The sequence below is a fragment of the Mytilus trossulus genome, chromosome 6 (genome assembly GCF_036588685.1).
Source record: "Mytilus trossulus isolate FHL-02 chromosome 6, PNRI_Mtr1.1.1.hap1, whole genome shotgun sequence".
Lineage (NCBI taxonomy): Eukaryota > Metazoa > Mollusca > Bivalvia > Mytilida > Mytilidae > Mytilus > Mytilus trossulus.
Genome location: NC_086378.1, coordinates 33703553 through 33726266, shown reverse-complemented (window position 1 = coordinate 33726266; position 22714 = coordinate 33703553). Strand labels below are relative to the sequence as shown.

General features: G+C 36.3%; 9 protein-coding genes and 1 pseudogene across 9 annotated transcripts; 2 read left to right on the top strand and 8 right to left on the bottom strand.

Moving 5' to 3' along the window:
• Positions 1-1505: 1505 nt before the first annotated feature.
• Positions 1506-7546, bottom strand: LOC134722528 (uncharacterized). Its single transcript, XM_063586151.1, has 4 exons — positions 7128-7546; positions 5090-5389; positions 3207-3573; positions 1506-1941 (listed from the first exon to the last, which is right to left on the bottom strand). The coding sequence occupies exons 1-4, from the start codon at positions 7528-7530 to the stop codon at positions 1506-1508; spliced, it is 1506 nt and encodes a 501-aa protein (XP_063442221.1). The 5' UTR covers positions 7531-7546.
• On the bottom strand, positions 3058-3580 carry LOC134721159 (histone H2A). Its single transcript, XM_063583963.1, has one exon. It carries the CDS (start codon positions 3578-3580, stop codon positions 3203-3205), a length of 378 nt encoding a protein of 125 aa, XP_063440033.1. The 3' UTR covers positions 3058-3202.
• Positions 7547-8671: 1125 nt separating the features above from the next.
• On the bottom strand, positions 8672-9194 carry LOC134721157 (histone H2A). The gene has a single exon (XM_063583960.1). The coding sequence runs from the start codon at positions 9192-9194 to the stop codon at positions 8817-8819; it is 378 nt and encodes a 125-aa protein (XP_063440030.1). The 3' UTR covers positions 8672-8816.
• A 255-nt stretch (positions 9195-9449) lies between these two features.
• Positions 9450-9845, top strand: LOC134722527 (histone H2B-like; the record flags this gene model as incomplete). The annotated part of the gene is made up of 1 exon (XM_063586150.1): positions 9450-9845. A coding segment is annotated over one exon (396 nt), but the record flags the coding sequence as incomplete, so codon positions are not given.
• An 851-nt stretch (positions 9846-10696) lies between these two features.
• On the bottom strand, positions 10697-11008 carry LOC134721161 (histone H4). Its single transcript, XM_063583964.1, has one exon. It carries the CDS (start codon positions 11006-11008, stop codon positions 10697-10699), a length of 312 nt encoding a protein of 103 aa, XP_063440034.1.
• A 1710-nt stretch (positions 11009-12718) lies between these two features.
• On the bottom strand, positions 12719-18759 carry LOC134722526 (uncharacterized). The gene is made up of 4 exons (XM_063586149.1): positions 18341-18759; positions 16303-16602; positions 14420-14786; positions 12719-13154 (listed from the first exon to the last, which is right to left on the bottom strand). The coding sequence occupies exons 1-4, from the start codon at positions 18741-18743 to the stop codon at positions 12719-12721; spliced, it is 1506 nt and encodes a 501-aa protein (XP_063442219.1). The 5' UTR covers positions 18744-18759.
• Positions 14271-14793, bottom strand: LOC134721156 (histone H2A). The gene has a single exon (XM_063583959.1). It carries the CDS (start codon positions 14791-14793, stop codon positions 14416-14418), a length of 378 nt encoding a protein of 125 aa, XP_063440029.1. The 3' UTR covers positions 14271-14415.
• A 1125-nt stretch (positions 18760-19884) lies between the features above and the next one.
• On the bottom strand, positions 19885-20407 carry LOC134721158 (histone H2A). Its single transcript, XM_063583961.1, has one exon. The coding sequence runs from the start codon at positions 20405-20407 to the stop codon at positions 20030-20032; it is 378 nt and encodes a 125-aa protein (XP_063440031.1). The 3' UTR covers positions 19885-20029.
• Positions 20408-20662: 255 nt separating this feature from the next.
• Positions 20663-21058, top strand: LOC134722525 (histone H2B-like; the record flags this gene model as incomplete). Its single annotated transcript, XM_063586147.1, has 1 exon — positions 20663-21058. A coding segment is annotated over one exon (396 nt), but the record flags the coding sequence as incomplete, so codon positions are not given.
• Positions 21059-21913: 855 nt separating this feature from the next.
• Positions 21914-22224, bottom strand: LOC134721162 (histone H4-like; annotated as a pseudogene).
• Between the last annotated feature and the right edge of the window lie 490 nt (positions 22225-22714).

The window sequence follows — 22714 nt, the reverse complement described above, 5'->3', positions numbered from 1 at the left end:
TCATATCAGACAGTAAATTTTTAAGAAAAAACTATTATTTCAATCGGAATAAAAATGACTGAAGGAGACAAAAAAAGTTCCAAAATGTTGAAAAGTTTTCATTTTAAGATAGAATAGTATGATAAATAAATGATAAATGAAAATCACTTTAGACAGTCAAAATTATAAAGATAATTATTTGCTTTCTCTGAACAGACATTTTCATTCAATGACAATACACATTTCAACTTAATGGAATGGAATTTAGTTGGGGAAAAAATAAACCTCACAGACATATCTAGGAATACTGGTTATCTATTTGTCTATTTGATGTATCCAGAAATTGGATACATCACAGGATTTTACATGCTTGCAGTTTTCTACCTGTCTTTCATAACTCAACATCATCTGTCAAAGCTGTGCTTGCCATCCATCAACGATCTGCTGCAGGTACTTCAGATCATAAATGGGAGAATGTATGAATAAAACTGTTACTGTTATTACTATTAAAGATTTTTTTTTCTAGGTATTACAGTGAAGAAAAGAGATGCCCCTGACTGCGGGTAAAACTTCTTATGTGTGCATCTTCCTTTCAATTTTATTTTTAAACGCCATTCTATATTTATCCACAGTATGACGATGACAATTTCATCAGCCAATCCAATAAAAATGTTAATGCGCACACATGTACTTACTATTCTGAAGACTTCTTTTAGCCAGAAAAGTTTATAATAAGTCTGAAAACCACTTTTTATCATATAAAAAAGCTTATAAGTGCAAGATATATGCTTACATGGACTTCCTACATTGAAATTTTGTGGGGACTACTTGGACCCGTACCGAAATTATATTAATTTAAATAGAAATTTCATGATTTTGTTAACTAGCAGCAAGACAAGACTCTAAAGTGGACAAAATATATTACTACATACATGATAAAAAAATTCTTTACAATTCTGACTGAAAAAGAGCTCTAAATTTTTGATAAAAGTACCCTGTAATATCAGCTTTTCTAAAAGAAATATTCAAATTAATGAATTATACAAGATATTTAAACTCTAACTTAAAAAAAAAGGTTATATTTTGGCCAGTTGGTGGTTCTCTTTCTTTGGTCTAGACTACTGGTGTAAATAATACATCAAAAGAAGACAAGACAAAACAAGCGAAGAAAAGAAAAGAACAGAAGTACAGATAGAAACATTTATATGTTGATCTTTTTTTATATAATGTACTATTTAATATTCTACACACAAGGACATACATGTACCATGATAAACAAACACCCCCCTTTTTTTTGTGATGAGACTTGTGTGTATATATATATCATAAAATTTATTTTTTGTCTATGTATTGCTTTGCATATAGATGGATTCAACAAGAAGAAATAAAAGAGAGAGAGAGAGATGGGGAAAAGAGGGGTTCGGCTATGTTTCTAATTTTCATGTACAACAATTTATAGATTCTTTTTGAAAAATATTGGTGGCCCTGAAAAGGGCCGTTATGTTTTGGTGAAAAAATCACACTTCTTAAGCACGTTCTCCACGGATTCTTCGGGCCAATTGGATATCCTTTGGCATGATGGTTACTCTCTTGGCGTGGATTGCGCACAAGTTGGTATCCTCGAAGAGACCGACCAAGTAGGCTTCGCTGGCTTCCTGTAGGGCCATGACGGCTGAACTCTGGAATCGGAGATCAGTTTTGAAGTCCTGGGCGATTTCACGGACTAATCTCTGGAAGGGGAGTTTCCTGATGAGGAGCTCTGTGCTCTTCTGGTATCTCCTGATTTCTCGGAGAGCGACTGTTCCTGGCCTGTATCTATGTGGTTTCTTGACTCCACCGGTTGCAGGTGCGCTCTTACGGGCGGCCTTGGTGGCAAGTTGTTTTCTTGGAGCTTTACCTCCGGTGGATTTACGTGCAGTTTGCTTTGTTCGTGCCATGATTATTAGCTCTGTGGACGATTTGCTACAGAAAGAATACTTGAAAATTTCGGTGAATGTGTTTTTGTGCTTGCCGGGAGGATTGAAATCACGGTGACGATTGGATCACCACTTACATAAAGCTGGCGTTGATTGGTCCGCATATCTTAAATCTGATTGGACTGATTTGTAAGGGACTTTGACAGTTTTCAATCCATTTTTTACTGAAAAACTGCTCAACCCAAGCTGACAGTAAAAATGCCCCCTTTTTTCATTCATAATTACAGTTTCTGATCATCCCTCATAGCTCAACAATAGTAAATTAGTGTCACGGTTTCAATATGATAAATCTGAAGAAGAAAAATAATAATAATGAAAAAAGGTCAAAATACATGCAGAAACATTAAGGAAAGGAACGAAAAATAAAAACAGGAAAAAATAAAAATAAAATGCAGTTATAACACAAACAAAGCGAAATAAAAATAAAAAAACAGAAACAAATGGAATTACACATTCCCGACATGACATTGTGCGGATCGGCTGAGTTTCTTTATTGTTGTATTATGTCATATTTATGTATATTTAATATAAAAAAAGAAGATGTGGTATGATTTTCATTTGGGCTGGGCACATTTGTCACATTGTCTGATTGTCGGTGTGCTTACATCAATTCCACATCTTTAATACACAAACAATAACTAAATAAAGACAGAAAGACAGAGAGAGAGATGCTGAAAAAAATGGAAAAAGGAAAAGAATGGAAAGTACATATCATATATAAAAGTGTTGACGAAAGAGATAATGTTAACAAAAACTATAAATAATTATAATAATAAAAAAAAACCACACACCTTCTCAGATGAATCTAAGCATGCTCGCATCAATAACCAAGAGAGAGAAAGAAGAGAGCAGACTAGTATTAAATATAAATACTATCAGTGGTTTTTTTTCCCCCCGACAAACATTATATGATTTAACTGAGCTACTTGTGGGTTCAAAGAGTCAGAAAGTACGACAATAAATGTTCTGATGAAGAAGACTGAAAAAGTTACTAGACTTAGTGTTATGCTATAAGAACTGTACTTAAATGGGATGCGTTAGAGAGAGAAGAAAAGAAGAATCACGGAAGAAGGGACATTTATATTTTAGACATTTTTTATTTGTTATGTAGTAGAATATATTTTTTTCAATTATGTATGGGGAATAAAGTATTACTAAGATGTACAACAATTTTAGACTCTTTTTGAAAAATATTGGTGGCCCTGAAAAGGGCCGTTGTTAAGTGAGTAATCCGATATATCCACTTTTTACTTGGCAGCTTTCTGGGTCTTCTTTGGCAGAAGTACAGCCTGGATGTTTGGTAAAACACCTCCCTGGGCAATGGTGACACCAGACAAGAGTTTGTTCAACTCTTCGTCGTTTCTGATGGCCAACTGGAGATGACGGGGAATGATTCTGCTCTTCTTGTTGTCACGAGCGGCGTTTCCTGCCAACTCCAATACTTCAGCTGCTAAGTATTCTAAGACAGCTGCGAGGTACACTGGTGCACCGGCACCAACTCTCTCGGCATAGTTTCCTTTCCTCAAAAGTCTGTGGATACGACCGACTGGGAACTGAAGTCCGGCACGGGATGACCTAGACTTTGCCTTTGCTTTTGCTTTTCCTCCTTTTCCTCGTCCTGACATTTTGTACTATTTGGTTGATCGACACTGAGTAAAGTGATACAATTTTTCTTCAAAATTTAGCTTATATACCCACTAAACGGATTGAACGATGTTTTTATTATACACCAATCAGAACGAAGCTCTCTGCGAGCAGTTAGGCTACCGAACATTCAACATGTTATGGGTGCTCTCTCCGAGGTTCGCGTTTAATAAAATCTTTCAATCCGTTTTGCCCAGTATATAAACAAATTGAAAATAATTTTTCACCATTACTTATTTGATTATCAAACCAGTAACATGCCACCCAAAGTAGGAACTAAAGGAGCCAAGAAGGCCGTCACCAAGGCAAAGACTGCCAGACCCGGCGGTGATAAGAAAAGGAGGAGGAAGAGACGTGAATCCTATGCTATCTACATCTACAAAGTCTTGAGACAAGTTCACCCCGACACCGGAGTGTCCTCAAAGGCAATGTCCATCATGAACAGCTTCGTCAACGATATCTTCGAGAGAATCGCAGCAGAGGCTTCCCGATTGGCACACTACAACAAAAGATCTACCATCACATCCCGGGAGATCCAGACCGCTGTCCGTCTTCTCTTACCCGGAGAATTGGCCAAGCACGCTGTCAGTGAAGGTACCAAAGCCGTCACTAAATACACCAGCAGCAAGTAAACAGTCTGAAGTTTATAACTTCACAAACGGCCCTTTTCAGGGCCACCAACATTTTTCAAAAAGAATTTACATTTGTTGTACATCAATGTCAAACTTCTAAACAAAGCTATAAATCCCAACCCCAGCTATAACCACTTTCAAACTATTTCAATAGTATATGGTTACTTTTCTCTTCTTTCTATCTGTATAACAAATATACGTGTATTTCACTCATTCTGTAGCATTTAATTTGTCTGTCAAAACTACAAAGCGTAAATACATAAATCATGAAGAACAAAACAGTGCTTTCATTCCAATTAATAGAGTTGATAAATTTACGATTTCTTTTGCTTTTCGAGAGAAAAAAAATATTGCGAGAATTATTTTACACGGAAACAAGAACATTACCTAATCTTAAACCACGCAAAAAAAACCTCTATAATTGAATATAACAGAATCTACAGATTTTGTGTGTAAAAGTCCGTGCATTTTGTTTTGAAATTTTCTCTCTTCATGTAGGCAAATGCACGGACTTGATCTTTGAACGTATTCATAAACCTTCAGAAATATAAATTCTCAAATAAATACAAGAGTAAGAGTAAGGAAGTTAATTAAAAAGAAAGCCAGATATTTAAAAAAAAAAAGGGGGGGGGGGGGGGGTATAACGAGAGAGAGAAAATAGTTGCGGATCAGGATCAGGGAAAACAAGAAAAACGGTTGAAAAATTCATGAACATTAGAGAAAAGAATAGAAGTGGGAGCAAGCTTTGATTTCAAGATTTTGTTTAAAACGATGTACAACAAATCTAAGATTCTTTTTGAAAAATGTTGGTGGCCCTGAAAAGGGCCGTTGTTGATATTAGCTGGGTGGCTGTTTAACCTCCGAATCCGTACAAGGTACGTCCTTGACGTTTCAAAGCGTAGACAACATCCATGGCAGTGACAGTCTTCCTCTTGGCGTGCTCTGTGTATGTGACAGCATCACGGATGACATTTTCCAAGAAAACTTTAAGGACACCACGGGTTTCCTCATAGATGAGTCCAGATATACGTTTTACTCCACCTCTTCTTGCTAAACGACGGATGGCTGGCTTGGTGATACCTTGGATGTTATCACGCAACACCTTCCTGTGACGCTTGGCGCCTCCTTTTCCTAGACCTTTACCTCCTTTTCCTCTACCTGACATGTTTAACTATTTGTGGTGATTAGTTAAATAATACTTTCCGTCTAACAGCGACTCTTTATATATCACCAACGCGGCCGTAAAAGAAGTATCACACATTTTCAGTTAACTGTTGTCTGATTGGCTTACGTTGTTTTATTCCGGGAGGTAACTCTGTACTGCCTTAAACTGTGTACACTTTCAATCCACTTTTTCATTCTAGGTCTGAAAAATATAATAATTCATATCAGACAGTAAATTTTTAAGAAAAAACTATTATTTCAATCGGAATAAAAATGACTGAAGGAGACAAAAAAAGTTCCAAAATGTTGAAAAGTTTTCATTTTAAGATAGAATAGTATGATAAATAAATGATAAATGAAAATCACTTTAGACAGTCAAAATTATAAAGATAATTATTTGCTTTCTCTGAACAGACATTTTCATTCAATGACAATACACATTTCAACTTAATGGAATGGAATTTAGTTGGGGAAAAAATAAACCTCACAGACATATCTAGGAATACTGGTTATCTATTTGTCTATTTGATGTATCCAGAAATTGGATACATCACAGGATTTTACATGCTTGCAGTTTTCTACCTGTCTTTCATAACTCAACATCATCTGTCAAAGCTGTGCTTGCCATCCATCAACGATCTGCTGCAGGTACTTCAGATCATAAATGGGAGAATGTATGAATAAAACTGTTACTGTTATTACTATTAAAGATTTTTTTTTCTAGGTATTACAGTGAAGAAAAGAGATGCCCCTGACTGCGGGTAAAACTTCTTATGTGTGCATCTTCCTTTCAATTTTATTTTTAAACGCCATTCTATATTTATCCACAGTATGACGATGACAATTTCATCAGCCAATCCAATAAAAATGTTAATGCGCACACATGTACTTACTATTCTGAAGACTTCTTTTAGCCAGAAAAGTTTATAATAAGTCTGAAAACCACTTTTTATCATATAAAAAAGCTTATAAGTGCAAGATATATGCTTACATGGACTTCCTACATTGAAATTTTGTGGGGACTACTTGGACCCGTACCGAAATTATATTAATTTAAATAGAAATTTCATGATTTTGTTAACTAGCAGCAAGACAAGACTCTAAAGTGGACAAAATATATTACTACATACATGATAAAAAAATTCTTTACAATTCTGACTGAAAAAGAGCTCTAAATTTTTGATAAAAGTACCCTGTAATATCAGCTTTTCTAAAAGAAATATTCAAATTAATGAATTATACAAGATATTTAAACTCTAACTTAAAAAAAAAGGTTATATTTTGGCCAGTTGGTGGTTCTCTTTCTTTGGTCTAGACTACTGGTGTAAATAATACATCAAAAGAAGACAAGACAAAACAAGCGAAGAAAAGAAAAGAACAGAAGTACAGATAGAAACATTTATATGTTGATCTTTTTTTATATAATGTACTATTTAATATTCTACACACAAGGACATACATGTACCATGATAAACAAACACCCCCCTTTTTTTTGTGATGAGACTTGTGTGTATATATATATCATAAAATTTATTTTTTGTCTATGTATTGCTTTGCATATAGATGGATTCAACAAGAAGAAATAAAAGAGAGAGAGAGAGATGGGGAAAAGAGGGGTTCGGCTATGTTTCTAATTTTCATGTACAACAATTTATAGATTCTTTTTGAAAAATATTGGTGGCCCTGAAAAGGGCCGTTATGTTTTGGTGAAAAAATCACACTTCTTAAGCACGTTCTCCACGGATTCTTCGGGCCAATTGGATATCCTTTGGCATGATGGTTACTCTCTTGGCGTGGATTGCGCACAAGTTGGTATCCTCGAAGAGACCGACCAAGTAGGCTTCGCTGGCTTCCTGTAGGGCCATGACGGCTGAACTCTGGAATCGGAGATCAGTTTTGAAGTCCTGGGCGATTTCACGGACTAATCTCTGGAAGGGGAGTTTCCTGATGAGGAGCTCTGTGCTCTTCTGGTATCTCCTGATTTCTCGGAGAGCGACTGTTCCTGGCCTGTATCTATGTGGTTTCTTGACTCCACCGGTTGCAGGTGCGCTCTTACGGGCGGCCTTGGTGGCAAGTTGTTTTCTTGGAGCTTTACCTCCGGTGGATTTACGTGCAGTTTGCTTTGTTCGTGCCATGATTATTAGCTCTGTGGACGATTTGCTACAGAAAGAATACTTGAAAATTTCGGTGAATGTGTTTTTGTGCTTGCCGGGAGGATTGAAATCACGGTGACGATTGGATCACCACTTACATAAAGCTGGCGTTGATTGGTCCGCATATCTTAAATCTGATTGGACTGATTTGTAAGGGACTTTGACAGTTTTCAATCCATTTTTTACTGAAAAACTGCTCAACCCAAGCTGACAGTAAAAATGCCCCCTTTTTTCATTCATAATTACAGTTTCTGATCATCCCTCATAGCTCAACAATAGTAAATTAGTGTCACGGTTTCAATATGATAAATCTGAAGAAGAAAAATAATAATAATGAAAAAAGGTCAAAATACATGCAGAAACATTAAGGAAAGGAACGAAAAATAAAAACAGGAAAAAATAAAAATAAAATGCAGTTATAACACAAACAAAGCGAAATAAAAATAAAAAAACAGAAACAAATGGAATTACACATTCCCGACATGACATTGTGCGGATCGGCTGAGTTTCTTTATTGTTGTATTATGTCATATTTATGTATATTTAATATAAAAAAAGAAGATGTGGTATGATTTTCATTTGGGCTGGGCACATTTGTCACATTGTCTGATTGTCGGTGTGCTTACATCAATTCCACATCTTTAATACACAAACAATAACTAAATAAAGACAGAAAGACAGAGAGAGAGATGCTGAAAAAAATGGAAAAAGGAAAAGAATGGAAAGTACATATCATATATAAAAGTGTTGACGAAAGAGATAATGTTAACAAAAACTATAAATAATTATAATAATAAAAAAAAACCACACACCTTCTCAGATGAATCTAAGCATGCTCGCATCAATAACCAAGAGAGAGAAAGAAGAGAGCAGACTAGTATTAAATATAAATACTATCAGTGGTTTTTTTTCCCCCCGACAAACATTATATGATTTAACTGAGCTACTTGTGGGTTCAAAGAGTCAGAAAGTACGACAATAAATGTTCTGATGAAGAAGACTGAAAAAGTTACTAGACTTAGTGTTATGCTATAAGAACTGTACTTAAATGGGATGCGTTAGAGAGAGAAGAAAAGAAGAATCACGGAAGAAGGGACATTTATATTTTAGACATTTTTTATTTGTTATGTAGTAGAATATATTTTTTTCAATTATGTATGGGGAATAAAGTATTACTAAGATGTACAACAATTTTAGACTCTTTTTGAAAAATATTGGTGGCCCTGAAAAGGGCCGTTGTTAAGTGAGTAATCCGATATATCCACTTTTTACTTGGCAGCTTTCTGGGTCTTCTTTGGCAGAAGTACAGCCTGGATGTTTGGTAAAACACCTCCCTGGGCAATGGTGACACCAGACAAGAGTTTGTTCAACTCTTCGTCGTTTCTGATGGCCAACTGGAGATGACGGGGAATGATTCTGCTCTTCTTGTTGTCACGAGCGGCGTTTCCTGCCAACTCCAATACTTCAGCTGCTAAGTATTCTAAGACAGCTGCGAGGTACACTGGTGCACCGGCACCAACTCTCTCGGCATAGTTTCCTTTCCTCAAAAGTCTGTGGATACGACCGACTGGGAACTGAAGTCCGGCACGGGATGACCTAGACTTTGCCTTTGCTTTTGCTTTTCCTCCTTTTCCTCGTCCTGACATTTTGTACTATTTGGTTGATCGACACTGAGTAAAGTGATACAATTTTTCTTCAAAATTTAGCTTATATACCCACTAAACGGATTGAACGATGTTTTTATTATACACCAATCAGAACGAAGCTCTCTGCGAGCAGTTAGGCTACCGAACATTCAACATGTTATGGGTGCTCTCTCCGAGGTTCGCGTTTAATAAAATCTTTCAATCCGTTTTGCCCAGTATATAAACAAATTGAAAATAATTTTTCACCATTACTTATTTGATTATCAAACCAGTAACATGCCACCCAAAGTAGGAACTAAAGGAGCCAAGAAGGCCGTCACCAAGGCAAAGACTGCCAGACCCGGCGGTGATAAGAAAAGGAGGAGGAAGAGACGTGAATCCTATGCTATCTACATCTACAAAGTCTTGAGACAAGTTCACCCCGACACCGGAGTGTCCTCAAAGGCAATGTCCATCATGAACAGCTTCGTCAACGATATCTTCGAGAGAATCGCAGCAGAGGCTTCCCGATTGGCACACTACAACAAAAGATCTACCATCACATCCCGGGAGATCCAGACCGCTGTCCGTCTTCTCTTACCCGGAGAATTGGCCAAGCACGCTGTCAGTGAAGGTACCAAAGCCGTCACTAAATACACCAGCAGCAAGTAAACAGTCTGAAGTTTATAACTTCACAAACGGCCCTTTTCAGGGCCACCAACATTTTTCAAAAAGAATTTACATTTGTTGTACATCAATGTCAAACTTCTAAACAAAGCTATAAATCCCAACCCCAGCTATAACCACTTTCAAACTATTTCAATAGTATATGGTTACTTTTCTCTTCTTTCTATCTGTATAACAAATATACGTGTATTTCACTCATTCTGTAGCATTTAATTTGTCTGTCAAAACTACAAAGCGTAAATACATAAATCATGAAGAACAAAACAGTGCTTTCATTCCAATTAATAGAGTTGATAAATTTACGATTTCTTTTGCTTTTCGAGAGAAAAAAAATATTGCGAGAATTATTTTACACGGAAACAAGAACATTACCTAATCTTAAACCACGCAAAAAAAACCTCTATAATTGAATATAACAGAATCTACAGATTTTGTGTGTAAAAGTCCGTGCATTTTGTTTTGAAATTTTCTCTCTTCATGTAGGCAAATGCACGGACTTGATCTTTGAACGTATTCATAAACCTTCAGAAATATAAATTCTCAAATAAATACAAGAGTAAGAGTAAGGAAGTTAATTAAAAAGAAAGCCAGATATTTAAAAAAAAAAAGGGGGGGGGGGGGGTATAACGAGAGAGAGAAAATAGTTGCGGATCAGGATCAGGGAAAACAAGAAAAACGGTTGAAAAATTCATGAACATTAGAGAAAAGAATAGAAGTGGGAGCAAGCTTTGATTTCAAGATTTTGTTTAAAACGATGTACAACAAATCTAAGATTCTTTTTGAAAAATGTTGGTGGCCCTGAAAAGGGCCGTTGTTGATATTAGCTGGGTGGCTGTTTAACCTCCGAATCCGTACAAGGTACGTCCTTGACGTTTCAAAGCGTAGACAACATCCATGGCAGTGACAGTCTTCCTCTTGGCGTGCTCTGTGTATGTGACAGCATCACGGATGACATTTTCCAAGAAAACTTTAAGGACACCACGGGTTTCCTCATAGATGAGTCCAGATATACGTTTTACTCCACCTCTTCTTGCTAAACGACGGATGGCTGGCTTGGTGATACCTTGGATGTTATCACGCAACACCTTCCTGTGACGCTTGGCGCCTCCTTTTCCTAGACCTTTACCTCCTTTTCCTCTACCTGACATGTTTAACTAGTTAAATAATACTTTCCGTCTAACAGCGACTCTTTATATATCACCAACGCGGCCGTAAAAGAAGTATCACACATTTTCAGTTAACTGTTGTCTGATTGGCTTACGTTGTTTTATTCCGGGAGGTAACTCTGTACTGCCTTAAACTGTGTACACTTTCAATCCACTTTTTCATTCTAGGTCTGAAAAATATAATAATTCATATCAGACAGTAAATTTTTAAGAAAAAACTATTATTTCAATCGGAATAAAAATGACTGAAGGAGACAAAAAAAGTTCCAAAATGTTGAAAAGTTTTCATTTTAAGATAGAATAGTATGATAAATAAATGATAAATGAAAATCACTTTAGACAGTCAAAATTATAAAGATAATTATTTGCTTTCTCTGAACAGACATTTTCATTCAATGACAATACACATTTCAACTTAATGGAATGGAATTTAGTTGGGGAAAAAATAAACCTCACAGACATATCTAGGAATACTGGTTATCTATTTGTCTATTTGATGTATCCAGAAATTGGATACATCACAGGATTTTACATGCTTGCAGTTTTCTACCTGTCTTTCATAACTCAACATCATCTGTCAAAGCTGTGCTTGCCATCCATCAACGATCTGCTGCAGGTACTTCAGATCATAAATGGGAGAATGTATGAATAAAACTGTTACTGTTATTACTATTAAAGATTTTTTTTTCTAGGTATTACAGTGAAGAAAAGAGATGCCCCTGACTGCGGGTAAAACTTCTTATGTGTGCATCTTCCTTTCAATTTTATTTTTAAACGCCATTCTATATTTATCCACAGTATGACGATGACAATTTCATCAGCCAATCCAATAAAAATGTTAATGCGCACACATGTACTTACTATTCTGAAGACTTCTTTTAGCCAGAAAAGTTTATAATAAGTCTGAAAACCACTTTTTATCATATAAAAAAGCTTATAAGTGCAAGATATATGCTTACATGGACTTCCTACATTGAAATTTTGTGGGGACTACTTGGACCCGTACCGAAATTATATTAATTTAAATAGAAATTTCATGATTTTGTTAACTAGCAGCAAGACAAGACTCTAAAGTGGACAAAATATATTACTACATACATGATAAAAAAATTCTTTACAATTCTGACTGAAAAAGAGCTCTAAATTTTTGATAAAAGTACCCTGTAATATCAGCTTTTCTAAAAGAAATATTCAAATTAATGAATTATACAAGATATTTAAACTCTAACTTAAAAAAAAAGGTTATATTTTGGCCAGTTGGTGGTTCTCTTTCTTTGGTCTAGACTACTGGTGTAAATAATACATCAAAAGAAGACAAGACAAAACAAGCGAAGAAAAGAAAAGAACAGAAGTACAGATAGAAACATTTATATGTTGATCTTTTTTTATATAATGTACTATTTAATATTCTACACACAAGGACATACATGTACCATGATAAACAAACACCCCCCTTTTTTTTGTGATGAGACTTGTGTGTATATATATATCATAAAATTTATTTTTTGTCTATGTATTGCTTTGCATATAGATGGATTCAACAAGAAGAAATAAAAGAGAGAGAGAGAGATGGGGAAAAGAGGGGTTCGGCTATGTTTCTAATTTTCATGTACAACAATTTATAGATTCTTTTTGAAAAATATTGGTGGCCCTGAAAAGGGCCGTTATGTTTTGGTGAAAAAATCACACTTCTTAAGCACGTTCTCCACGGATTCTTCGGGCCAATTGGATATCCTTTGGCATGATGGTTACTCTCTTGGCGTGGATTGCGCACAAGTTGGTATCCTCGAAGAGACCGACCAAGTAGGCTTCGCTGGCTTCCTGTAGGGCCATGACGGCTGAACTCTGGAATCGGAGATCAGTTTTGAAGTCCTGGGCGATTTCACGGACTAATCTCTGGAAGGGGAGTTTCCTGATGAGGAGCTCTGTGCTCTTCTGGTATCTCCTGATTTCTCGGAGAGCGACTGTTCCTGGCCTGTATCTATGTGGTTTCTTGACTCCACCGGTTGCAGGTGCGCTCTTACGGGCGGCCTTGGTGGCAAGTTGTTTTCTTGGAGCTTTACCTCCGGTGGATTTACGTGCAGTTTGCTTTGTTCGTGCCATGATTATTAGCTCTGTGGACGATTTGCTACAGAAAGAATACTTGAAAATTTCGGTGAATGTGTTTTTGTGCTTGCCGGGAGGATTGAAATCACGGTGACGATTGGATCACCACTTACATAAAGCTGGCGTTGATTGGTCCGCATATCTTAAATCTGATTGGACTGATTTGTAAGGGACTTTGACAGTTTTCAATCCATTTTTTACTGAAAAACTGCTCAACCCAAGCTGACAGTAAAAATGCCCCCTTTTTTCATTCATAATTACAGTTTCTGATCATCCCTCATAGCTCAACAATAGTAAATTAGTGTCACGGTTTCAATATGATAAATCTGAAGAAGAAAAATAATAATAATGAAAAAAGGTCAAAATACATGCAGAAACATTAAGGAAAGGAACGAAAAATAAAAACAGGAAAAAATAAAAATAAAATGCAGTTATAACACAAACAAAGCGAAATAAAAATAAAAAAACAGAAACAAATGGAATTACACATTCCCGACATGACATTGTGCGGATCGGCTGAGTTTCTTTATTGTTGTATTATGTCATATTTATGTATATTTAATATAAAAAAAGAAGATGTGGTATGATTTTCATTTGGGCTGGGCACATTTGTCACATTGTCTGATTGTCGGTGTGCTTACATCAATTCCACATCTTTAATACACAAACAATAACTAAATAAAGACAGAAAGACAGAGAGAGAGATGCTGAAAAAAATGGAAAAAGGAAAAGAATGGAAAGTACATATCATATATAAAAGTGTTGACGAAAGAGATAATGTTAACAAAAACTATAAATAATTATAATAATAAAAAAAAACCACACACCTTCTCAGATGAATCTAAGCATGCTCGCATCAATAACCAAGAGAGAGAAAGAAGAGAGCAGACTAGTATTAAATATAAATACTATCAGTGGTTTTTTTTCCCCCCGACAAACATTATATGATTTAACTGAGCTACTTGTGGGTTCAAAGAGTCAGAAAGTACGACAATAAATGTTCTGATGAAGAAGACTGAAAAAGTTACTAGACTTAGTGTTATGCTATAAGAACTGTACTTAAATGGGATGCGTTAGAGAGAGAAGAAAAGAAGAATCACGGAAGAAGGGACATTTATATTTTAGACATTTTTTATTTGTTATGTAGTAGAATATATTTTTTTCAATTATGTATGGGGAATAAAGTATTACTAAGATGTACAACAATTTTAGACTCTTTTTGAAAAATATTGGTGGCCCTGAAAAGGGCCGTTGTTAAGTGAGTAATCCGATATATCCACTTTTTACTTGGCAGCTTTCTGGGTCTTCTTTGGCAGAAGTACAGCCTGGATGTTTGGTAAAACACCTCCCTGGGCAATGGTGACACCAGACAAGAGTTTGTTCAACTCTTCGTCGTTTCTGATGGCCAACTGGAGATGACGGGGAATGATTCTGCTCTTCTTGTTGTCACGAGCGGCGTTTCCTGCCAACTCCAATACTTCAGCTGCTAAGTATTCTAAGACAGCTGCGAGGTACACTGGTGCACCGGCACCAACTCTCTCGGCATAGTTTCCTTTCCTCAAAAGTCTGTGGATACGACCGACTGGGAACTGAAGTCCGGCACGGGATGACCTAGACTTTGCCTTTGCTTTTGCTTTTCCTCCTTTTCCTCGTCCTGACATTTTGTACTATTTGGTTGATCGACACTGAGTAAAGTGATACAATTTTTCTTCAAAATTTAGCTTATATACCCACTAAACGGATTGAACGATGTTTTTATTATACACCAATCAGAACGAAGCTCTCTGCGAGCAGTTAGGCTACCGAACATTCAACATGTTATGGGTGCTCTCTCCGAGGTTCGCGTTTAATAAAATCTTTCAATCCGTTTTGCCCAGTATATAAACAAATTGAAAATAATTTTTCACCATTACTTATTTGATTATCAAACCAGTAACATGCCACCCAAAGTAGGAACTAAAGGAGCCAAGAAGGCCGTCACCAAGGCAAAGACTGCCAGACCCGGCGGTGATAAGAAAAGGAGGAGGAAGAGACGTGAATCCTATGCTATCTACATCTACAAAGTCTTGAGACAAGTTCACCCCGACACCGGAGTGTCCTCAAAGGCAATGTCCATCATGAACAGCTTCGTCAACGATATCTTCGAGAGAATCGCAGCAGAGGCTTCCCGATTGGCACACTACAACAAAAGATCTACCATCACATCCCGGGAGATCCAGACCGCTGTCCGTCTTCTCTTACCCGGAGAATTGGCCAAGCACGCTGTCAGTGAAGGTACCAAAGCCGTCACTAAATACACCAGCAGCAAGTAAACAGTCTGAAGTTTATAACTTCACAAACGGCCCTTTTCAGGGCCACCAACATTTTTCAAAAAGAATTTACATTTGTTGTACATCAATGTCAAACTTCTAAACAAAGCTATAAATCCCAACCCCAGCTATAACCACTTTCAAACTATTTCAATAGTATATGGTTACTTTTCTCTTCTTTCTATCTGTATAACAAATATACGTGTATTTCACTCATTCTGTAGCATTTAATTTGTCTGTCAAAACTACAAAGCGTAAATACATAAATCATGAAGAACAAAACAGTGCTTTCATTCCAATTAATAGAGTTGATAAATTTACGATTTCTTTTGCTTTTCGAGAGAAAAAAAATATTGCGAGAATTATTTTACACGGAAACAAGAACATTACCTAATCTTAAACCACGCAAAAAAAACCTCTATAATTGAATATAACAGAATCTACAGATTTTGTGTGTAAAAGTCCGTGCATTTTGTTTTGAAATTTTCTCTCTTCATGTAGGCAAATGCACGGACTTGATCTTTGAACGTATTCATAAACCTTCAGAAATATAAATTCTCAAATAAATACAAGAGTAAGAGTAAGGAAGTTAATTAAAAAGAAAGCCAGATATTTAAAAAAAAAAAGGGGGGGGGGGGGGGGTATAACGAGAGAGAGAAAATAGTTGCGGATCAGGATCAGGGAAAACAAGAAAAACGGTTGAAAAATTCATGAACATTAGAGAAAAGAATAGAAGTGGGAGCAAGCTTTGATTTCAAGATTTTGTTTAAAACGATGTACAACAAATCTAAGATTCTTTTTGAAAAATGTTGGTGGCCCTGAAAAGGGCCGTTGTTGATATTAGCTGGGTGGCTGTTTAACCTCCGAATCCGTACAAGGTACGTCCTTGACGTTTCAAAGCGTAGACAACATCCATGGCAGTGACAGTCTTCCTCTTGGCGTGCTCTGTGTATGTGACAGCATCACGGATGACATTTTCCAAGAAAACTTTAAGGACACCACGGGTTTCCTCATAGATGAGTCCAGATATACGTTTTACTCCACCTCTTCTTGCTAAACGACGGATGGCTGGCTTGGTGATACCTTGGATGTTATCACGCAACACCTTCCTGTGACGCTTGGCGCCTCCTTTTCCTAGACCTTTACCTCCTTTTCCTCTACCTGACATGTTTAACTATTTGTGGTGATTAGTTAAATAATACTTTCCGTCTAACAGCGACTCTTTATATATCACCAACGCGGCCGTAAAAGAAGTATCACACATTTTCAGTTAACTGTTGTCTGATTGGCTTACGTTGTTTTATTCCGGGAGGTAACTCTGTACTGCCTTAAACTGTGTACACTTTCAATCCACTTTTTCATTCTAGGTCTGAAAAATATAATAATTCATATCAGACAGTAAATTTTTAAGAAAAAACTATTATTTCAATCGGAATAAAAATGACTGAAGGAGACAAAAAAAGTTCCAAAATGTTGAAAAGTTTTCATTTTAAGATAGAATAGTATGATAAATAAATGATAAATGAAAATCACTTTAGACAGTCAAAATTATAAAGATAATTATTTGCTTTCTCTGAACAGACATTTTCATTCAATGACAATACACATTTCAACTTAATGGAATGGAATTTAGTTGGGGAAAAAATAAACCTCACAGACATATCTAGGAATACTGGTTATCTATTTGTCTATTTGATGTATCCAGAAATTGGATACATCACAGGATTTTACATGCTTGCAGTTTTCTACCTGTCTTTCATAACTCAACATCATCTGTCAAAGCTGTGCTTGCCATCCATCAACGATCTGCTGCAGGTACTTCAGATCATAAATGGGAGAATGTATGAATAAAACTGTTACTGTTATTACTATTAAAGATTTTTTTTTCTAGGTATTACAGTGAAGAAAAGAGATGCCCCTGACTGCGGGTAAAACTTCTTATGTGTGCATCTTCCTTTCAATTTTATTTTTAAACGCCATTCTATATTTATCCACAGTATGACGATGACAATTTCATCAGCCAATCCAATAAAAATGTTAATGCGCACACATGTACTTACTATTCTGAAGACTTCTTTTAGCCAGAAAAGTTTATAATAAGTCTGAAAACCACTTTTTATCATATAAAAAAGCTTATAAGTGCAAGATATATGCTTACATGGACTTCCTACATTGAAATTTTGTGGGGACTACTTGGACCCGTACCGAAATTATATTAATTTAAATAGAAATTTCATGATTTTGTTAACTAGCAGCAAGACAAGACTCTAAAGTGGACAAAATATATTACTACATACATGATAAAAAAATTCTTTACAATTCTGACTGAAAAAGAGCTCTAAATTTTTGATAAAAGTACCCTGTAATATCAGCTTTTCTAAAAGAAATATTCAAATTAATGAATTATACAAGATATTTAAACTCTAACTTAAAAAAAAAGGTTATATTTTGGCCAGTTGGTGGTTCTCTTTCTTTGGTCTAGACTACTGGTGTAAATAATACATCAAAAGAAGACAAGACAAAACAAGCGAAGAAAAGAAAAGAACAGAAGTACAGATAGAAACATTTATATGTTGATCTTTTTTTATATAATGTACTATTTAATATTCTACACACAAGGACATACATGTACCATGATAAACAAACACCCCCCTTTTTTTTGTGATGAGACTTGTGTGTATATATATATCATAAAATTTATTTTTTGTCTATGTATTGCTTTGCATATAGATGGATTCAACAAGAAGAAATAAAAGAGAGAGAGAGAGATGGGGAAAAGAGGGGTTCGGCTATGTTTCTAATTTTCATGTACAACAATTTATAGATTCTTTTTGAAAAATATTGGTGGCCCTGAAAAGGGCCGTTATGTTTTGGTGAAAAAATCACACTTCTTAAGCACGTTCTCCACGGATTCTTCGGGCCAATTGGATATCCTTTGGCATGATGGTTACTCTCTTGGCGTGGATTGCGCACAAGTTGGTATCCTCGAAGAGACCGACCAAGTAGGCTTCGCTGGCTTCCTGTAGGGCCATGACGGCTGAACTCTGGAATCGGAGATCAGTTTTGAAGTCCTGGGCGATTTCACGGACTAATCTCTGGAAGGGGAGTTTCCTGATGAGGAGCTCTGTGCTCTTCTGGTATCTCCTGATTTCTCGGAGAGCGACTGTTCCTGGCCTGTATCTATGTGGTTTCTTGACTCCACCGGTTGCAGGTGCGCTCTTACGGGCGGCCTTGGTGGCAAGTTGTTTTCTTGGAGCTTTACCTCCGGTGGATTTACGTGCAGTTTGCTTTGTTCGTGCCATGATTATTAGCTCTGTGGACGATTTGCTACAGAAAGAATACTTGAAAATTTCGGTGAATGTGTTTTTGTGCTTGCCGGGAGGATTGAAATCACGGTGACGATTGGATCACCACTTACATAAAGCTGGCGTTGATTGGTCCGCATATCTTAAATCTGATTGGACTGATTTGTAAGGGACTTTGACAGTTTTCAATCCATTTTTTACTGAAAAACTGCTCAACCCAAGCTGACAGTAAAAATGCCCCCTTTTTTCATTCATAATTACAGTTTCTGATCATCCCTCATAGCTCAACAATAGTAAATTAGTGTCACGGTTTCAATATGATAAATCTGAAGAAGAAAAATAATAATAATGAAAAAAGGTCAAAATACATGCAGAAACATTAAGGAAAGGAACGAAAAATAAAAACAGGAAAAAATAAAAATAAAATGCAGTTATAACACAAACAAAGCGAAATAAAAATAAAAAAACAGAAACAAATGGAATTACACATTCCCGACATGACATTGTGCGGATCGGCTGAGTTTCTTTATTGTTGTATTATGTCATATTTATGTATATTTAATATAAAAAAAGAAGATGTGGTATGATTTTCATTTGGGCTGGGCACATTTGTCACATTGTCTGATTGTCGGTGTGCTTACATCAATTCCACATCTTTAATACACAAACAATAACTAAATAAAGACAGAAAGACAGAGAGAGAGATGCTGAAAAAAATGGAAAAAGGAAAAGAATGGAAAGTACATATCATATATAAAAGTGTTGACGAAAGAGATAATGTTAACAAAAACTATAAATAATTATAATAATAAAAAAAAACCACACACCTTCTCAGATGAATCTAAGCATGCTCGCATCAATAACCAAGAGAGAGAAAGAAGAGAGCAGACTAGTATTAAATATAAATACTATCAGTGGTTTTTTTTCCCCCCGACAAACATTATATGATTTAACTGAGCTACTTGTGGGTTCAAAGAGTCAGAAAGTACGACAATAAATGTTCTGATGAAGAAGACTGAAAAAGTTACTAGACTTAGTGTTATGCTATAAGAACTGTACTTAAATGGGATGCGTTAGAGAGAGAAGAAAAGAAGAATCACGGAAGAAGGGACATTTATATTTTAGACATTTTTTATTTGTTATGTAGTAGAATATATTTTTTTCAATTATGTATGGGGAATAAAGTATTACTAAGATGTACAACAATTTTAGACTCTTTTTGAAAAATATTGGTGGCCCTGAAAAGGGCCGTTGTTAAGTGAGTAATCCGATATATCCACTTTTTACTTGGCAGCTTTCTGGGTCTTCTTTGGCAGAAGTACAGCCTGGATGTTTGGTAAAACACCTCCCTGGGCAATGGTGACACCAGACAAGAGTTTGTTCAACTCTTCGTCGTTTCTGATGGCCAACTGGAGATGACGGGGAATGATTCTGCTCTTCTTGTTGTCACGAGCGGCGTTTCCTGCCAACTCCAATACTTCAGCTGCTAAGTATTCTAAGACAGCTGCGAGGTACACTGGTGCACCGGCACCAACTCTCTCGGCATAGTTTCCTTTCCTCAAAAGTCTGTGGATACGACCGACTGGGAACTGAAGTCCGGCACGGGATGACCTAGACTTTGCCTTTGCTTTTGCTTTTCCTCCTTTTCCTCGTCCTGACATTTTGTACTATTTGGTTGATCGACACTGAGTAAAGTGATACAATTTTTCTTCAAAATTTAGCTTATATACCCACTAAACGGATTGAACGATGTTTTTATTATACACCAATCAGAACGAAGCTCTCTGCGAGCAGTTAGGCTACCGAACATTCAACATGTTATGGGTGCTCTCTCCGAGGTTCGCGTTTAATAAAATCTTTCAATCCGTTTTGCCCAGTATATAAACAAATTGAAAATAATTTTTCACCATTACTTATTTGATTATCAAACCAGTAACATGCCACCCAAAGTAGGAACTAAAGGAGCCAAGAAGGCCGTCACCAAGGCAAAGACTGCCAGACCCGGCGGTGATAAGAAAAGGAGGAGGAAGAGACGTGAATCCTATGCTATCTACATCTACAAAGTCTTGAGACAAGTTCACCCCGACACCGGAGTGTCCTCAAAGGCAATGTCCATCATGAACAGCTTCGTCAACGATATCTTCGAGAGAATCGCAGCAGAGGCTTCCCGATTGGCACACTACAACAAAAGATCTACCATCACATCCCGGGAGATCCAGACCGCTGTCCGTCTTCTCTTACCCGGAGAATTGGCCAAGCACGCTGTCAGTGAAGGTACCAAAGCCGTCACTAAATACACCAGCAGCAAGTAAACAGTCTGAAGTTTATAACTTCACAAACGGCCCTTTTCAGGGCCACCAACATTTTTCAAAAAGAATTTACATTTGTTGTACATCAATGTCAAACTTCTAAACAAAGCTATAAATCCCAACCCCAGCTATAACCACTTTCAAACTATTTCAATAGTATATGGTTACTTTTCTCTTCTTTCTATCTGTATAACAAATATACGTGTATTTCACTCATTCTGTAGCATTTAATTTGTCTGTCAAAACTACAAAGCGTAAATACATAAATCATGAAGAACAAAACAGTGCTTTCATTCCAATTAATAGAGTTGATAAATTTACGATTTCTTTTGCTTTTCGAGAGAAAAAAAATATTGCGAGAATTATTTTACACGGAAACAAGAACATTACCTAATCTTAAACCACGCAAAAAAAACCTCTATAATTGAATATAACAGAATCTACAGATTTTGTGTGTAAAAGTCCGTGCATTTTGTTTTGAAATTTTCTCTCTTCATGTAGGCAAATGCACGGACTTGATCTTTGAACGTATTCATAAACCTTCAGAAATATAAATTCTCAAATAAATACAAGAGTAAGAGTAAGGAAGTTAATTAAAAAGAAAGCCAGATATTTAAAAAAAAAAAGGGGGGGGGGGGGGGGGGTATAACGAGAGAGAGAAAATAGTTGCGGATCAGGATCAGGGAAAACAAGAAAAACGGTTGAAAAATTCATGAACATTAGAGAAAAGAATAGAAGTGGGAGCAAGCTTTGATTTCAAGATTTTGTTTAAAACGATGTACAACAAATCTAAGATTCTTTTTGAAAAATGTTGGTGGCCCTGAAAAGGGCCGTTGTTGATATTAGCTGGGTGGCTGTTTAACCTCCGAATCCGTACAAGGTACGTCCTTGACGTTTCAAAGCGTAGACAACATCCATGGCAGTGACAGTCTTCCTCTTGGCGTGCTCTGTGTATGTGACAGCATCACGGATGACATTTCCAAGAAAACTTTAAGGACACCACGGGTTTCCTCATAGATGAGTCCAGATATACGTTTTACTCCACCTCTTCTTGCTAAACGACGGATGGCTGGCTTGGTGATACCTTGGATGTTATCACGCAACACCTTCCTGTGACGCTTGGCGCCTCCTTTTCCTAGACCTTTACCTCCTTTTCCTCTACCTGACATGTTTAACTATTTGTGGTGATTAGTTAAATAATACTTTCCGTCTAACAGCGACTCTTTATATATCACCAACGCGGCCGTAAAAGAAGTATCACACATTTTCAGTTAACTGTTGTCTGATTGGCTTACGTTGTTTTATTCCGGGAGGTAACTCTGTACTGCCTTAAACTGTGTACACTTTCAATCCACTTTTTCATTCTAGGTCTGAAAAATATAATAATTCATATCAGACAGTAAATTTTTAAGAAAAAACTATTATTTCAATCGGAATAAAAATGACTGAAGGAGACAAAAAAAGTTCCAAAATGTTGAAAAGTTTTCATTTTAAGATAGAATAGTATGATAAATAAATGATAAATGAAAATCACTTTAGACAGTCAAAATTATAAAGATAATTATTTGCTTTCTCTGAACAGACATTTTCATTCAATGACAATACACATTTCAACTTAATGGAATGGAATTTAGTTGGGGAAAAAATAAACCTCACAGA

Coding starts and splice junctions, on each gene's coding strand:
- LOC134721159 (XM_063583963.1), bottom strand. CDS start 3,580: ATGTCAGGACGAGGAAAAGGAGGAAAAGCAAAAGCAAAGGCAAAGTCT.
- LOC134722528 (XM_063586151.1), bottom strand. CDS start 7,530: ATGGCACGAACAAAGCAAACTGCACGTAAATCCACCGGAGGTAAAGCT. Junction 5,390..7,127: donor CCGAAGAATCCGTGGAGAAC/GTGCTTAAGAAG, acceptor TAAACATGTCAG/GTAGAGGAAAAGGAGGTAAA. Junction 3,574..5,089: donor TACCTTGTACGGATTCGGAG/GTTAAACAGCCA, acceptor ACAAAATGTCAG/GACGAGGAAAAGGAGGAAAA.
- LOC134721157 (XM_063583960.1), bottom strand. CDS start 9,194: ATGTCAGGACGAGGAAAAGGAGGAAAAGCAAAAGCAAAGGCAAAGTCT.
- LOC134721161 (XM_063583964.1), bottom strand. CDS start 11,008: ATGTCAGGTAGAGGAAAAGGAGGTAAAGGTCTAGGAAAAGGAGGCGCC.
- LOC134721156 (XM_063583959.1), bottom strand. CDS start 14,793: ATGTCAGGACGAGGAAAAGGAGGAAAAGCAAAAGCAAAGGCAAAGTCT.
- LOC134722526 (XM_063586149.1), bottom strand. CDS start 18,743: ATGGCACGAACAAAGCAAACTGCACGTAAATCCACCGGAGGTAAAGCT. Junction 14,787..16,302: donor TACCTTGTACGGATTCGGAG/GTTAAACAGCCA, acceptor ACAAAATGTCAG/GACGAGGAAAAGGAGGAAAA. Junction 13,155..14,419: donor AAGACCCAGAAAGCTGCCAA/GTAAAAAGTGGA, acceptor TTCTTTCTGTAG/CAAATCGTCCACAGAGCTAA.
- LOC134721158 (XM_063583961.1), bottom strand. CDS start 20,407: ATGTCAGGACGAGGAAAAGGAGGAAAAGCAAAAGCAAAGGCAAAGTCT.